Genomic DNA, 15,935 nt, shown 5'->3' with positions numbered 1-15,935 from the left:
AACTCCTGTGATGATGTAGATTTTTGAGGTGCACTCTTGTCATAAATTAATCTATTAATTTCCTACATCATTTTTAACAATAAATGTGGTAAAATATCTATTTAGGAGTCTTAGACCTTTCCAACGATATAAAGTTTGTCATGATTAGATTAGGATTTAATTGTAATATAGTGAAGTAAACTTAGGCGTCCCCGGGTGACAGTTAAAGGGTTAAAGTGTAAATTTAAGCAAAATATAATAAAACTGAGGGAGGCGTGTGTTCACTGCTGTCCTTACTCCGGGCCGCCACTACAATTCACGGGACAAATTTTCTGGGTGGACTACATACCACAGAAGACCTTCTGTGGGACCCCTTTATCAGGGCCTGGACAATGTTGTGTATTAGGTTTCAAATGCTGAGCTGTTCTCCGGCAGAGCTCAGGTGATTCTCGTCGCTGATCTGATTCTGGAGGAAAGTGTGACGTCACAGACCTCGCTGACCTGAACACGTCACGATCACGTTATGATTTCATGGACTGCATTTTTTGAAAGCTGAGCCAATAAATCTGACAAGCTCACTGATCTACTTAATTATTAAACATCAGTGGACAAGCTGCTGTTTAAAATCCCAGCGCTGGTGTTTTGAACGACAGTGTGACCACTTTTTCATTCACGCATTCATATCAAAAGTTATTAGGCCTACATGTGAAAATAAAGTCAATTCACGTTACACGCGCTGTTGTCGCGTTTTATTTATCTATTGGCGGAATGAATGAATGAATATTTTCTAATTCTTTAATAATTAATAATTCTTTATTTTTGGAACACAACATAGATGTTAGGCAGAATTATAAGTCCTAATTCACTTACATTGGGTTGCTTTTTTGGAAAACCAGTGAACAAAATTGATAAAATGTTCATTTTTGGGTGAGGTAAACAAACCTTTAATGTCCAAAAACTATAGCATAGTAATGTTAGGCTAATATATTACTATATATATTATAGGCTAAATATATTTGCCTACAGTTATTGAAAATGTAAATTTTTATGAATTGACATTTGAAGAAAAAAATTGAACAAACTATTTTAATTCGCTTTCAGAAGGACTAATACCTAAAAGTAAGAAAACTGTAAAGCCCTGTTTAATTTTATTAAAATGTTAATCAAATGAATTAAAACAGATTTCCTTTTTGATATTTGACGGTCACCCCAAAGAAGTAGCCTAGTTCATGGTAATCTTAGTTTTGTTGGAAATTCGTCTCAAATACTTTTTGCCTTAAAATGTCCGAAATTGAATTCCCTTAACCATGTATATCCCTGATGAGTTAGAACAACCTATATGAAATGCTATCATATGATCTTATAAGAGCAATTTAATTTCCATGTTTATTGTTATAGTGCAGCGTTTCTGAGGAGACGTCACATGACCGCTTGAGCATCACATGACTGCCTCACTTTTGACGGACGCGGAAGTGGAAACACTAGCTAAAGTAAAAACACAAAGCTGCGGAATAAACGACTGTAAGTTACATAAAACGATATGAGTGAAGAATATTATCTAGAGCTCAGTGAAAACCCCGTGCAGTTTGAGAACGCATCCAGCGTCAACAATGTGTTTTTCGACGAGGCCAATAAACAGGTGGGGACACGTTTAATAATTTGAAGTGTAATTATGACATTATGAAGCGATATCATGGCTGTGTCTCAAAATCTAATGAGCTGTCTTCCTAGACAGCATTTTTGGGCAACATAGGCGCATTTTGAATGCTGTCCCGATGGGCACAGTCATAATGTAGCCTAGATGTTGATAAATGCTTCCATAAAACTTAATAACAAATGTTTAGATTGGCACGTAAATGTACTATGCAGTGGTCCTCAAGTAATTAATGACTGTAACCCTGTAATGTGCAGTAGCTCTCTGTCGTGTATTTTAGTCACCAGGTTTATGGCTGTTTGGGATCAAATGTAGTGATCTGTTCATATATCAAAAAGTGCTGTGGCTATACAGTGGTATCAAATGATCCTTTTCTATACACTATGGTATTGAATGATTGCTCAATTATAACTTATGCTTTCTGAGTATAATAGTTGGTGTTTTGTGTGATTTCAGGTGTTTGCTGTACGATCTGGTGGGGCCACAGGTGTTGTGGTTAAAGGGCCAGATGACAAGAGCTCAGTGGCTTTCAGGTAAGTCCCCTCCAGTGGTTCTCAATTCCGGTCCTGGGGGCCCCCTGCTCTGCACATTTTGCATGTCTCCCTTATTTAACACACCTGATTGAGATCATCAGTTCGTTAGTTCAGTTCATGGAGAGAGATCCATAACAAGCTGATGATCTCAGTCAGGTGTGTTAAATAAGGGAGACATGCAAAATGTGTAGAGCAGGGGGCCCCCAGGACTGGAATTGAGAACCACTGCCTAGACTTTCTTTATGCATCTATATCCAATACAGTATGCATCATGCAAAGATCAGTGTTATTTTAGAATTATTTATATTATATAGTATTTGTTAATATTTTGAATGATCTTTTATTTTTATATTAAGTTTTTAAAGTAATTCCATGTACTTTTATTTAAATTAAATTAGTAAAATAAAAATATTTTATTTCAAATGTGTAAGTTTATTTTTAAGTTTAGGGTTTTCATGTAATATTTGAAATTATTTTAATTTTATGGTAGCTTTATTTAAATTACTGAAAATGTTTTTTAAATGTTTTTTTTAGTTTTAGTTAATAATAACAGCATTGATAAGCACTAACTGTGTTTCGTTTGACAGAATGGATGACAAAGGAGAGGTGAAGTGTATCAAATTCTCATCGGGGAACAAAATCTTAGCTGTGCAGCGCACTACAAAATCAGTTGTAAGTATAATTGATGGCTGCTGTCGTAATAAATGCAGTTGTTGTGAACATTGAATTTCTTTCTTTCTCATTTTTTAGGATTTCATGAACTTCATTCCTGACTATCCACACTTGGAATTTTCCCATGAGTGCAAGGTACATCCCTAAACAAACAGAGATTGACTATAATTAATTAAATAGTTAATTTATGTACGCATGTATGTATGTATGCATGTATAAACTACCAGTCAAAAATTTTGGGGTCAGTAAGATTTTATTCAGTAAGAATAAAAAGTGTTTTATTCAGAAAGGATGCATTAAATAGCATAAAATTATAATGTTACAAAAGATTTCTATGATTCTATATTTCAAATGAATGCTGTTCTTTTAAGCTTCCTATTTATCAAAGAATCCTGAATTAAAAAAAAAAAAAAAGTTCCACAAAACTATTAAACAACTGTTTTCAACATAATGCTAATACTAATAAATGTTTTCCTGAGACTGATTTCTGAAGGATCATGTGACACTGAAGACTGGAGTAATGATGCTGAAAATTCAGCTTTACCATCACAGGAATAAATTACATTTTAAAATATATCCAAATAGAAAACAGTTATTTTAAATTCTAAAAATATTTTACAATTTTTACTTAATTTTTTATCAAATAAAATAAGCCTTAAATCATAAAAGACTTACTTACTGAAAAATCTTACTGACCCAAAACTTGTGAAACTTTGTGAAACTTATTTTGCAGACAAAGAATGCCAATATTCTCGGATTTTGTTGGACCAACTGGAACGAGATTGTATTTGTTACTGATCAAGGAATAGAATTTTACCAGGTGGGGTGACACTTTACATCAGTTCAGTAAATTGACTGAAGTATTTTTTCCAAGTCGTTCTTTCTACCAAAGGTAAACAGAATTTTTGTTTTTCCTCTGTTTCAGGTGCTGCCTGATAAACGAACCCTGAAGCTCTTAAAGAGCCAGAGCATCAATGTGAACTGGTACATGTATTGCCCAGAGACGGCCGTTCTTCTCCTCTCCACCACTGTACAGGGTAATGTGCTGCAGCCATTTGCTTTCAAGGTGAGTTTGATGTCTTATTCTTTAATGTTGATGGAAAGCATGCAAGAATTTTGCATCTGCAGACTTCCTACCACAAGAGGGCAACAGTAACTCTGACTAGATTATTATATCTCAAAACATACTGCTCCAATCCTAACATTACTTTCTCTAGAGTGCGACTATGTCAAAGATGTCCAAGTTTGAGATCGAACTGCCAGCGGTGCCCAAACCAGCCAAACTCAGCCTTTCTGAACGTGACATTGCTGTGGCTACAATGTAAGACGTGTGTATGAACACCTGAGACAACACTAGACATCTAAATCTGAACTAATATCTTTCTGCAAATGATGTGGTTAGTAGTAGTCCAGCAGTCACACTCTTTCTCTGGACTGTAGTTATGATCAGCTCTATGTGATGTATCTGAAGCATCACTCCAGAACCACCAACAGTCCTGGAGCCGAGGTGGTCCTCTATCATCTGCCCAGGTACAACAGATAAGTTACAGTCCCATAAAAATCATTATTCTTTTATAATATTCACATCTGTTTTTGAGCGGTTTCTGGTTTCTTTTAACTGTAGGGAAGGCACGTGTAAGAAGACTCATGTGCTCAAACTAAACACCACGGGTAAGTTTGCGCTAAACGTGGTGGATAATCTAGTTGTGGTGCACCATCAGAGCTCACAGGTGAGTTTGACAAGTGTTCAAACTGCTAATCACATGATATCAATGCATCTGTGGAGTTCATTATGATGTGCATAATAAACTAGCCCCTAACAATGTGCTTTGCTAGTCCTCTGGCATTCACATTATTTTATATTATTATCTTATTTTAAATATGTGGAATGCACTGATATTAAACTTCAGGTTGATATCAATTTTGTTTTGTCTGAATAAAAAAAAAAAAAGTGCATTTAAGCATCATAGCATTATAAAGTATTGTATATAAACTGATATTCATTTTGAGATTTGATGACGATTACAGTTAGCAATGTTATTAAATTATTAGTGGTTTTAAAGATGAACTTAAAGTGAATGTTAAATGACATCAGATGTAATCTACATAAATCTACATAAGTAAATATCAAATATCTGCCTACATATGAAGAGTTAATTTGCAAAAACAGATAACTCGGTTTTTAACAATTTTCAAAAATCACGTTTTTTCATTGAGCATTCCAATTAATCTCAATCAAACTGCAGTTGGGTTATTTGGTTAGGTAAAAAATACAGCTAACTAACACAATAAAACACAATAAAAACATGATAACATAATAAAAAAACATGATTTAAAAAAAAACGGAGTTATCTGTTTTTGCAAATAAACTCTTCATATGCACATATATATATATATATATATATACATATATATAATGCATCCCTAATAAATATGTAAAAGTAGTAGGCTATAACCTTATCAGCAAACCTGCTTAAAATGATGGTCTGATCTGATTTGAACCTTGTTTGAAATACTCACATCTTTTTGTATTTCAGACTTCACTAATTTATGATATAAAACTGAGGGAATTAGATGGTGCATTAAATGTGCATCAGCCTGTGCTTCCTGCTCGATCCATCAACCCCTACAAGATTCCTCATTCAGGTGACTTGTAATTCATTTAGAAAGCGACGGCACACTTTTGATGATAAACTATACCAGAATTCCAAGCTTTATGTACCTGTTTGACTTCTTCTGTATGTAATGCTTCTCTGAGAGTGTAAGGAACCTAATCTTTCTTTCGACACCCTTACAGGACCTCCTGCGGCTGCTCCAAGTCAGGCCCCGGTGCCTTGTGAACTTTGTATCCTTACAGTTGAACTGTGAAATGTACCATATTTTCAAATGTGAAATATACCATATGTACTTGCCCTTCTTGAACTTTTCCTTAACATTCAAGACTCATCTTCCTGGAGTGTTTTTCAACCAGATATCATCATCAGTGCCAGTGAAGGTACTTTACTAAACAATGCACAAACGAAATACAATCTGGCGTGACGGAGAGTGATTATATGTTCTCTGTTTGTCAGGATATTTGTGGTACCTCCAGGTGAAGCTGCAGCCTACGCTGAATCTCCTGCAGGATAAAGGCAAACTCATGGACTTCCTGTTGCGGAGACGAGACTGCAAAATGGTCATCTTGTCCGTATGCTCGCAAAGTAAGCAACAGATTGCTTTATAATGAAAATGCTTTATAAAATAACACTGCAGAACAATACAACATTTATCCACAAAGGAAAATGCCTGTTTGAGTAAGATGTGATGTTTGAAGTATATTAGATATTAGGATAATATTAAATGAACAGATGTCTTGTTCTTCAGTGCTTACAGGAGGAGATAAAGGGATCCTGTCTGTGGTGGCCACAGTGTTTGATAAACTCAACCAAGTGTACAAAGAGTACCTGGATGCAGAGCAAGCGTATACTGCGGTCGGTACAGATAGTTTTATTATACTGTATTTTTTATATATGAATGCGGTATTTATAGAAATAGTTTTTAATGATATTTTTGGCTTGTTTTCTTCTCTCCTCAGGCTATGGAATCAGGGCCCAGTCGCTCCAGCACTTCTTATAAAAGGCCGGTCCGGACTCAGGCGGTGATAGACCAGTCAGACATGTACACACACGTGCTGTCTGACTTCACTGAGAAGAAGGTAAACAAGCATTGTATTTCTTTTAAGGATGCAATTGCTTTAACTATGTGCATTTTTTCTCAATTATGTAGGTCTCCGATATCTCTGTCTGAAGGATTGTAACGAATGGATTGCAATTTCGTATTCTAATGCTATAAATTGTCTTCTTTGAACAGGGAGTGAAACATAAGTTCATCATCGCAGTTCTCATGGAGTACATTCGCTCTCTTAACCAGTTTCAGATTCCCGTTCAGGTATGAACACAATGAGGTCTTAAAAGGAATAGCTCACCCAAAAATGAATATTTCCAGAAAATGAACTCATCCTCAGGCCATCCAAGATGTAAATGAGTTTGTTTCTTCATCCGAACAGATTTGGAGAAATTTAGGATTACATCACTTGCTCACCAATGGATCCTCTGCAGTGAATGGGTGCCGTCAGAATGAGAGTCCAAACAGCTGATAAAAACATCACAATAATCCACATGACTCCAGTCCATCAATTAAATTCTTGTGAAGTGTTTTTAAGAAACAAATCCATCAATATGACGTCTTAACTTGAAACCGTCCGTAATAAAAAATAATGCTTCCTCCAGTGAAAAAGTCCTCTCACATCAAAATCCACCGACATTTTTGTTTACAACTGTTTTGGTGCTTGATCTTAATCATATTTCTCTGCTGATTCAGATGAGAAGCCTTTTTTACTGGAGAAAGCTTTATTATGGATAGGGGTTTTGTATTTTAGCCAGAAGCAATGGTTTGGAGTTTAAAAACGTCCTAATGATGGTTTTTTTTTTTTTTCACTTCACAAGATGTTAACTGATGGTCTGGCGTCGTATGGATTGCTTGTGGTTTATTGTGATGTTTTTATCAGCTCTTTGGACTCTCATTCTGACGGCACCCATTCACTGCAGAGGATCCATTGCTGAGCAAGTGATGTAATGCAAGTGATGTAATTTTTGGGTGAACTATTCCTTTTTTTTTACCTTTGAACTTTGTCCATTTGATAAATCAGGATATCTTGCCTACAATCAGAGCTGAAAATCTTCTGCATGTAATCTTTAACATGTAAACATTGCAAAGCCATAAACATAGGTAGTAGTTGCACAGGTTGGTATTTCTGAAACATTCATTCCATTAGTAAGCTCTGGTGTAACTGTAAATTATATCCCAGGTTCACCTTCACCTGACCCAGGTGTTGGGGCTTGTTGGATGTTTTGCTAGGCATTTCGGTTGCTTAGACACATTCTGCTTTGAGCGTCTTCAGTAAAAGATGATAATCTTTGCAGTGGCCTCCAGCATTACACTTCACCCTTCAACATCTTTTTTATTGAGGGCGTTCCTTAAACTATGCCTTTGAACAAAATATTATGAATAGCAATGTAGTTGTTAACTTGTTATCTGACATTTAGGAGAGACTTCAAATTTAGAGTGACTTGCACCAACAGCAGGTTCAGCCCTCTTGGAACAACGTGGGTTTCGGTGCAGTTATAACTGAACATACAGTAACTTAAAGCAGCAAACTTTGTTTATGAGCTTTTTAGGCTTTATTTGTAGGACAGTGGAGGGAAAAAGTGGAGCGAGAGAGAGAAAGTGCAATGGAACAAGCTTTTTATAAATGTATGAAGATCTAGTCACATCTACAAACAGTGATCTAGGTTAATTTTACAAACCCTACTTTACAAACACTGAATGTTTTTGGGGAATTTGGCTGTTAAAAAATATATAATTTTAAGCCACTCAAAAGAACAAATTGACTTGAATAAAAGATTAGTTCATTTTGATGAACCAGATCAAATGAGAGAGTTAGTCAGATGATCTGATCTTCCTGTTGCAATAAATAAATTACAGTGTCAGTAGTTTTAAAATAAAAAATAGAAAATGTACAAAAAATATGAAATATTTTGTTTACTTGCAACGTACGTGACCATTAACCAACATCAGAGAACCATGAACATGCAAATGTTGTTAAATTATTGAAATATTTAAAATTCACCCAAAAATGAAAATTTACTTACCATCATGTTGTTCCAAACCTATGAGTTTCTTTCTTATGTTGAACATAAAAGAAGATATTTTGAAGAAGGCTGGTAATCAAACAGTTTATGGTTCTTATTGACATCCATAGTATTTCTTTCTCTACCATGGAAGTCAATGTGGATCAAAAACTGTTTGGTTCTTAAAAATTCTTCAAAATATCTTCTTTTGTGGTCATTAAGAAAGAATCTCATACAGGGTTGGAACAACATGAGGGTGAGTAAATTATGACAAAATGTTCATGTTTTGGTGAACTATTCCTTTAAGCAAGTATCCGCAAGTAAGACATGTAAATATTTTACAACTACATTTTTTTTTTTAAAAGGCCTCAGCTAAGATAAATTGGGATCACTGCTCAGTGTTGTTATTCTTAACCAAAACTAAAACAATTAAAAATTATTTTCATTAATTTAAATGAAGTTGACATTATGGAAGCCCGTTTCCGCCACTGAATAAAAAATAAAAGAGGTAATTGCGACTTTTTAACTGACAATTCGGACTTTTTTTCTCAGAATTGCGTGATATAAACTCGCAATTGCAAGTTAAAAATTCATAATTGAGAGATATAAACTCACAATTCTGAGAAAAAGTCCGAATTGCGAGAAAAAGTCAGAATTGCGAGTTTTTATCTCGCAATTCTGACTTTATAGCTCACAATTGTGAGTTCATATCACGCAATTCTGAGAAAAAAAGTCATAATTAGATTGCTCAACCTAAATGAACATTACAAATGTAGCACTGGCTAAATTATAAAATCTAAACTGAAGTACTGAAAATATTAAAATAAAAATAAATGTTTTAGAAAAAACTAGTGAAAATGACAAAAGCACATTAGAATGTTACTGAAACTTAAAGTAATATTGAAAAGAAAATATTAAAATAAAAACCCATTCAAAATATGAAAAATATATTATTTAAATATACCGTGATAGTATAAGTAATACTAAAGTAACAGTTTCAGCCTTAATCTGTTACACATATTTTGACGAGTAATATTAAGTTTAAAACTAATATGGTATCATAAGGCTTAGAATTCATATGAACTTTTTATATACATATATAAAGCTTTTAAAAATGCTTGTTTTCTTTTTAAAGTGTTGGGTTCGAGTATGGTTTTTTTTTCTTCAGAATTTAATGTTAAATTTGCATTATTTAGTAAAGAATGATAATAGAGTCAAACTGCATAGTTGTCAAAGTTGTGTTGAATGTAGTACAGTATACAGTGACTCTTCTCATCTTCATTTTCCCTTTCCAGCATTATTTGTATGAGCTAGTCATCAAAACTCTTGTCCAGCACAACCTCTTCTACATGCTGCACCAATTTCTGCAGTATCACGTCCTGAGCGACTCCAAACCACTGGTGAGTTTGCAGTTAAGTCTAACTCAATTTCTTAAACTAGAACTTTCATTTATGTACATTCCTCTTGTCTGGAAAACTCCACAAAGAACTTCTTGATGTTTCTAGGCCTGTCTGCTGCTGTCTCTGGAGAGCACATATCCACCTGCTCACCAGCTCTCTCTAGACATGCTGAAGGTAAGAAAAAACAGTTTACACTGACCTGCATGTTCAGTGCAGATGATTGAAGCTTCATTTTGCCTGTTGCTGTTGATCTGGAGTGATCCACATGTGTTTGTTGGTGTTTTTCAGAGGCTCTCCACCGCTAATGATGAGATCGTGGAGGTTCTTCTGTCCAAGCAGCAGGTTTTGGGCGCTCTGCGTTTCATTCGAAGCGTCGGTGCCCACGATAACATCTCCGCTCGGAAGTTTCTGGACGCCGCGCGGCAAACAAACGACACCATGTTGTTCTACACCATCTTCCGCTTCTTCGAGCAGAGGAATATGCGGTTGCGTGGTAATCCTGGTTTCAACCAAGGTAAGTGATTTTGAGTTTGTGTTCACGAAATGGGCTGACCATCAAAATCAAACAAACCAGGGGTGTAAAGATATACTTCGTTTTCATTGATTGGAGCCGAAAACATCAGCACATGAGTGGACTTCCTCTGACATCATCTTCCTGTTTCAGGAGAGCACTGTGAGGAGCATGTGGCCTACTTTAAGCAAGTGTTTGGAGAGAACGCTTTGATGAAACAAGCCACGGCATGAAAGACTACAGTAGCAGCTGGAACGATGGTTTATCGAGGAGGAAACGGTATTGCGTTGAGCAGAATAAAAACCTTGTGAAGCTCACTTGAGCACTAGAGAGAGTCTAGTGTTACAAGAGACTTAAAAGTGACACTTTATCATCTTCTATGCATGTTTGCCATAAAGTACAGATGGTTTTAGCAGGATAAAGCAGTAACAGACCAGTGTTTGAATGGAGGATTACTAATATCGCCGCAATGCAAAAGAGTGCTCAACTAACTGGTCTGTACTATTTGCTGAAAATGTATATATTTTAAAAATAAATCTCTAGCTTTTACAGTGTGTATATAATAAATATAATATGTACATATATGTAACATGCTTTGTGAGATTCTTTACAGAAAAGAAATGAATGAATGGGCCAAGCACTGGAACAAGTCAAGGCGATTGTTTTCGGTTTATCATTTTTGGCGTGATGATAATCTATGGAAATGATTCAATCCTTCCACCCACAGAGGTCCGGGATTGGTAATTATTTTTATCTGTGCTAGCTGTAAGTTATGGGTCATTCTAAAATTTAGGGTACATTTCATGTCCATTGATGATAATTGTTTTTTCTAACAATTTTCTATTTTATCCGTTATGAGAATACATACTTATTTTGTGCAACCTGTTTTTCGGTTTGCTTGAAATTGCCTTTATGGCCCTTAAATTACAGTTTGTTTTTTTTTGAGTTCAGCTTAATGAATAAAACATTGAAGTCAAGATTATTTATTTCTACAATCTAAATGCCTTAAGCAGATTGAGTTTAAATTTCATTTTCTTTCAGGTAAGAACATATGTGACCCTGGACCACAAAACCAGTCTTAAGTTATTTTTTTTCTGAAATTGAGATTTATGCATCATCTGAAAGCTGAATAAATAAGCTTTCATTTATTTATAGGACAATATTTGGCCGAGATACAACTATTTGAATATATGAAATCTGAGGGTGCAAAAAAAATCTAAATCTTGAGAAAATCGCCTCTAAAGTTGTCCAAATGAAGTCCTTAGCAATGCATATTACTAATCAAACATTAAGTTTTGATATATTTACGGTAGGAAATGTACAAAATATGTTCATTAATATCCTAATGATTTTTAGCATAAAAGAAAAATTGATCATTTTGACCCATACAATGTATTTTTGGCTATTGCTACAAATATCCCCGTGCAACTTAAGACTGGTTTTGTGCTCCAGGGTCACATATTTAATTTCTCTCATGTCCACAAAAATTCTGTCAACTATGTTACGAACCAAACTTCCCCTTGAAAACTAAAAACTGGTTCATCATGAAATGATGTGACCAGCATCATGTGATGTCACCCCCTTCTGCAGCAGACATTTTGAACACATTATGGAAAACTTTATCTTCATTTTTTCTGTATTTGATCTCCAATGACTTGACGAGTATATGGATTGAGTGTTGGGTATATTGTTATGGCTAATATTTTAATCATTTTCATTCAAATAAATATTAAAATCGAGGTCAACCTGATTGATAATTTTGTCAAAATGGTGAAATTGTCAACAATGTTACCCGTCAACCCATACAGTTTGTTCGTAACATAGTTGACAAACTCAATAAAACATATTTTTCTTTATAATATCAAAATTCTCAAGCTTGGCAACTAGCAGATAAGTTACACTGATGAAATATATTTACTGAAACTAACAGTTATTTTACTGAGAAAGCATATCGTTTCTATTTTTTTCCTGATGAGAAATGTATCCTAAATTACAGAATGACTCCTGTATTTTCTGTCTAAACAGACTTTTAGACTTATATTGATGAACAGAAATGACAACAAATATATTTTTATCTTGCTGTTTGCAAAAGAAAAAAAAATCCACAATATCATTTATATCCACAGCCTGTGTATTAGAAACACTTAACTAGTTTTAGTAATTTAATGCCAAGATAAGAAATCACCAAGTATAGTGTAATAAATGTACACTAATTAAAAAAAATAAATTAAAACATAAATTTTGCTAGATGTTAATAACTCTGGATTTAAAAAAAAAAAATGAAAATATACATTTTGCTAGATGTTAATAACTCTGGAAATGCCTTGTCATAGTCTGTGAAAAGGGTCCATTGTGCGTCATTGTTTTTTTGTTTTTTTTAAACATAAAAGTCCTTTATGGAATTAGCACATTACAAGACTTCATTTTCACATTTCAACACAATTTAATAACACTGCAATGTAACAAAGTGTCCATACAGATTTAAACCACATTTTAAACCTAAAAATCCTAAGACATTCACAGGTGTGTAAAACAGTAGATCTCAGGAGGATTTTGCTACATGAAGTATATTTACATACTAAATGTGGTCTGTGCAGTATCTCACAGTGAAGAAGAACAGGTTTCACAGTCAAACTTACATTTTAAAACTTCTTTCTGGATATATGCAGCATTTTTGGCCAATCAAGTGGATGTGGCCACTTAATTCAATATTAATGGGATCCTGCAGAGTTAAAATATCATAATGGCCTGCTTTTTCCCCCTGAAATTTAGAAGTAGATTGTGTGATAAGTGCACACTTGGGTGAATGTGTCACAGGGGACAGAAAACAAGCAGTCTGATTTGTTAACTCAGCCATTTAAAGCAGAATGAGAAAGTATTAGGACAGCCTTTTAACATCAAAAAGCCTTTTAGCCCAACAGTGTTTCTTTCAATTAATATAACAGTTGTTAAATTATTAAAACCAAATGTGGACGCTCACTTGAAAAATTAATTAGTTATATATATTAAGTGTAGTCCAGGGTTAAAGGTCAGTGTTTGTATGACTGCAGGTAGCTTTTATGTACATTTACATTGTGTTTGTGAATTTTATGTGTCGTGGACATAATGCCATATATGTTCACAGTGCACGTTATATTTACAAACATTTCTGTTGTTACTCAGGCAGTTATTACGGTACAGATGAGAGATTTTCACACTGTGCTTGAATATTTGAATAGAGTATTCTTTACATTCCTAATGCACATTCTTTGCAATGTTGTGCACAAATCATTGGTGCAAATTATTCCGAATGAAAACTGTTTTAGTGATCTTTTATCAAAATGAGATAACTTGCTTTGCCTCAGCCGATACGGTAGTTGACAACCTTTTCCTTTAAAGTCATCAAGAGCTCCTCCCTTCCAGCCTTCTCCATTCTGGTATGTAACAATAAAATTAATTTCTTTAATATCTTATTTCATTCGGAATTACACTACCGTTCAAAAGTTTGGGGTCGGTAAGATTATTTTAGTGTTTTCAAATTATGCTCACCAAGGATGCATTTACTTGATCAACAATGCAATAAAACAGTAATATTACAAAATATTATTGCAATTTAAAATAATGGTTTACTATTTGAATATGTTTTAAAATGTATTTTATTCCTGTGAGACAAAAAAACAGAATTTTTGTCCACATAATCCTTCATACATTATTCTAATATGCTGATTTACTGCTCAAGAAACATTTCTGATTATCAATACAAAAAAAAAAAAAGATTTGCGAGATGTAAACCCAGAATTTAGAGAAAAGTCAGAATTGCGAGAGATAAACTCAGAAATGCAATATGTAAACTTAAAATTGTGTGACAGTTTATATATCACACAATTCTGAGAAAAGGAACTGCAAGAAAAAAATCTGAATCATGAGATACAAAAAGTGTGAGATTTAATAAATAATAATTTATAATAAATAATAATAATTGATAAGTACTAACCCCAAACGTTTTGAATGCTGTATATCGCGGAAGTAAAATGGGGGTTGCGACTCGAGTGGCGTTTCATGTTGACTTTTCCAAGCGACTATTTTCACAGACAACAAGTTATAAAAAAATAAATAAATAAAAAAAACGGGTCATGTGATTGTCACATGCTGCACTTGTCCAATCCATCTTATTTGGCTTGTAAACTCAGGGTTTACAAATACTGTACTACCCAAGGTTAATTACTAAATCAGTCTAACTATATGAAGTATTAACAGCTCAATTAAGTTTTGGTTCAATAAATTAAGCTACATAAGACGACAACATTCATCAAAAGCATCAACTATTACCCATATTATACAGAAATACTGGAATGTGCTCTAGCTTGACATTCAACACATTACTAACACAGCTTCATGTCTCACAACCGCACCTCCTTTAAGAACGAGTTAATTGCGGCAGTCGCCTTCAAGCATATCCAGACCTGACGTCCTCACTGTTCTTAAACTAGCTGCAATACTAACACGTGCCCTGTGACTCCCAGAAGTTCAAGCAGTTTGATTCATACGTACGTTGATCTAACGTACGTGAGACTGCATGGCTGTGCTGAGGCCCAGGTAGTGCAAGTTCTCCGTCGCAGGGAGGAAAAGAACGTCGGTGGTGGACGAGGGCAGGAAGTTGTGCTGGTAGTCCGGGTTATCGAGGTTGGCGCATGGGGAGCGTGGTAGAGTAGCGCAGGAGGTGTTTAGGTACTCTGGCCCGTCAGGTTTACAGCTGTACGTGTCTATATATCCATTTTCTGTCTGTCCACGGGCCGGACCCTCGTAGTTTGGGTTTATCGTATTGCTTGTTGTGGTCACATCCTGGTTAATGTACTCTGTGGGAAAGAGAAGATAAAATGTGCTTATGAAACAGTAATATTAATTGCATGTGAGCACCAGAACATGATATGTTTATCTTTTTTTATTCTCATATTTGTTGTAATTTTTTGGGATTATTTTTAAAATGTAGGTTGCCCTTTAAAAACTGTCCAGAGACAACAGATAATATAAATCAAAGTCAGAGTAATAAATCAATATAATAAAAAAGTAATAAAACAAATAGATCATTTTGATTAAATAAATAAATAAATCATGAAATAAATAACCCCCCCCCAAAAAAAAATCCCATTTGTTGCTGTTTTTTCAACAAAAACTGAATATTATACTATTATGCACAATATACTACATCATTATAAAAAGTAAAAAACCAAAAATAAATATAAATATTAGATAGTAAATATTAGTTAGTAGAACTAACTTACATAGGTTGCAGTAATAAAATTACTGAAACTGAAAAATATATTAAAACTACATAGACGATGAATGATGCATTTATTTTTTATAACAAATATAGACATAAAAAAAAAAAAAAGGCAGACAACAAAATTATAAAAAAAAATAAAATAAATATATATATATATACACACACACACACACACAGTGGGTACGGAAAGTATTCAGACCCCCTTAAATTTTTCACTCTTTGTTATATTGCAGCCATTTGCTAAAATCATTTAA

At 34.3% G+C, this 15,935-nt stretch overlaps 2 protein-coding genes across 3 annotated transcripts in view; one reads left to right on the top strand and one right to left on the bottom strand.

The window, feature by feature from the left end:
- The first annotated feature begins 1,410 nt into the window (after positions 1-1,410).
- Positions 1,411-11,069, top strand: LOC107690980 (regulator of MON1-CCZ1). 2 transcript variants are annotated; one of them, XM_016489423.1, is made up of 20 exons: positions 1,411-1,618; positions 2,090-2,166; positions 2,754-2,838; positions 2,917-2,973; positions 3,572-3,658; positions 3,764-3,904; positions 4,056-4,159; positions 4,279-4,368; positions 4,463-4,568; positions 5,376-5,484; positions 5,636-5,683; positions 5,780-5,833; positions 5,910-6,038; positions 6,202-6,308; positions 6,413-6,532; positions 6,688-6,765; positions 9,803-9,907; positions 10,013-10,081; positions 10,196-10,421; positions 10,572-11,069. In XM_016489423.1, exons 1-20 carry the CDS (start codon positions 1,520-1,522, stop codon positions 10,649-10,651), a joined length of 1,971 nt encoding a protein of 656 aa, XP_016344909.1. In that variant the 5' UTR covers positions 1,411-1,519; the 3' UTR covers positions 10,652-11,069. The 2 variants fall into 2 exon arrangements, with proteins under 2 accessions (XP_016344909.1, XP_016344910.1); XM_016489424.1 differs by lacking the exons at positions 1,411-1,618; positions 2,090-2,166 and adding an exon at positions 2,365-2,428.
- Positions 11,070-14,575: 3,506 nt separating this feature from the next.
- Positions 14,576-15,935, bottom strand: part of LOC107690979 (melanoma receptor tyrosine-protein kinase-like) — a 25,283-nt gene continuing 23,923 nt past the window's right edge. The window contains exon 27 of the mRNA XM_016489422.1: positions 14,576-15,253. Within this exon, the coding sequence (XP_016344908.1) occupies positions 14,955-15,253 (299 nt within the window). The 3' untranslated portion in view covers positions 14,576-14,954. The remainder of the gene's footprint in view (positions 15,254-15,935) is intronic.

Source organism: Sinocyclocheilus anshuiensis, unplaced genomic scaffold (assembly GCF_001515605.1).
Source record: "Sinocyclocheilus anshuiensis isolate Anshui unplaced genomic scaffold, SAMN03320099.WGS_v1.1 scaffold102, whole genome shotgun sequence".
Classification (NCBI taxonomy): Eukaryota; Metazoa; Chordata; class Actinopteri; order Cypriniformes; family Cyprinidae; genus Sinocyclocheilus; species Sinocyclocheilus anshuiensis.
The sequence above is the reverse complement of the archived record's forward strand: the minus strand, read 5'-3'. Positions and strand labels throughout refer to the sequence as shown.

Bases quoted from the DNA above. Each gene is read 5' to 3' on its own strand.
- LOC107690980 (XM_016489423.1), top strand. From the start codon at position 1,520: ATGAGTGAAGAATATTATCTAGAGCTCAGTGAAAACCCCGTGCAGTTT. The intron at 2,167-2,753 runs GTAAGTCCCCTC...TTCGTTTGACAG, and splicing joins AAGAGCTCAGTGGCTTTCAG to AATGGATGACAAAGGAGAGG. The intron at 4,160-4,278 runs GTAAGACGTGTG...TCTGGACTGTAG, and splicing joins GACATTGCTGTGGCTACAAT to TTATGATCAGCTCTATGTGA.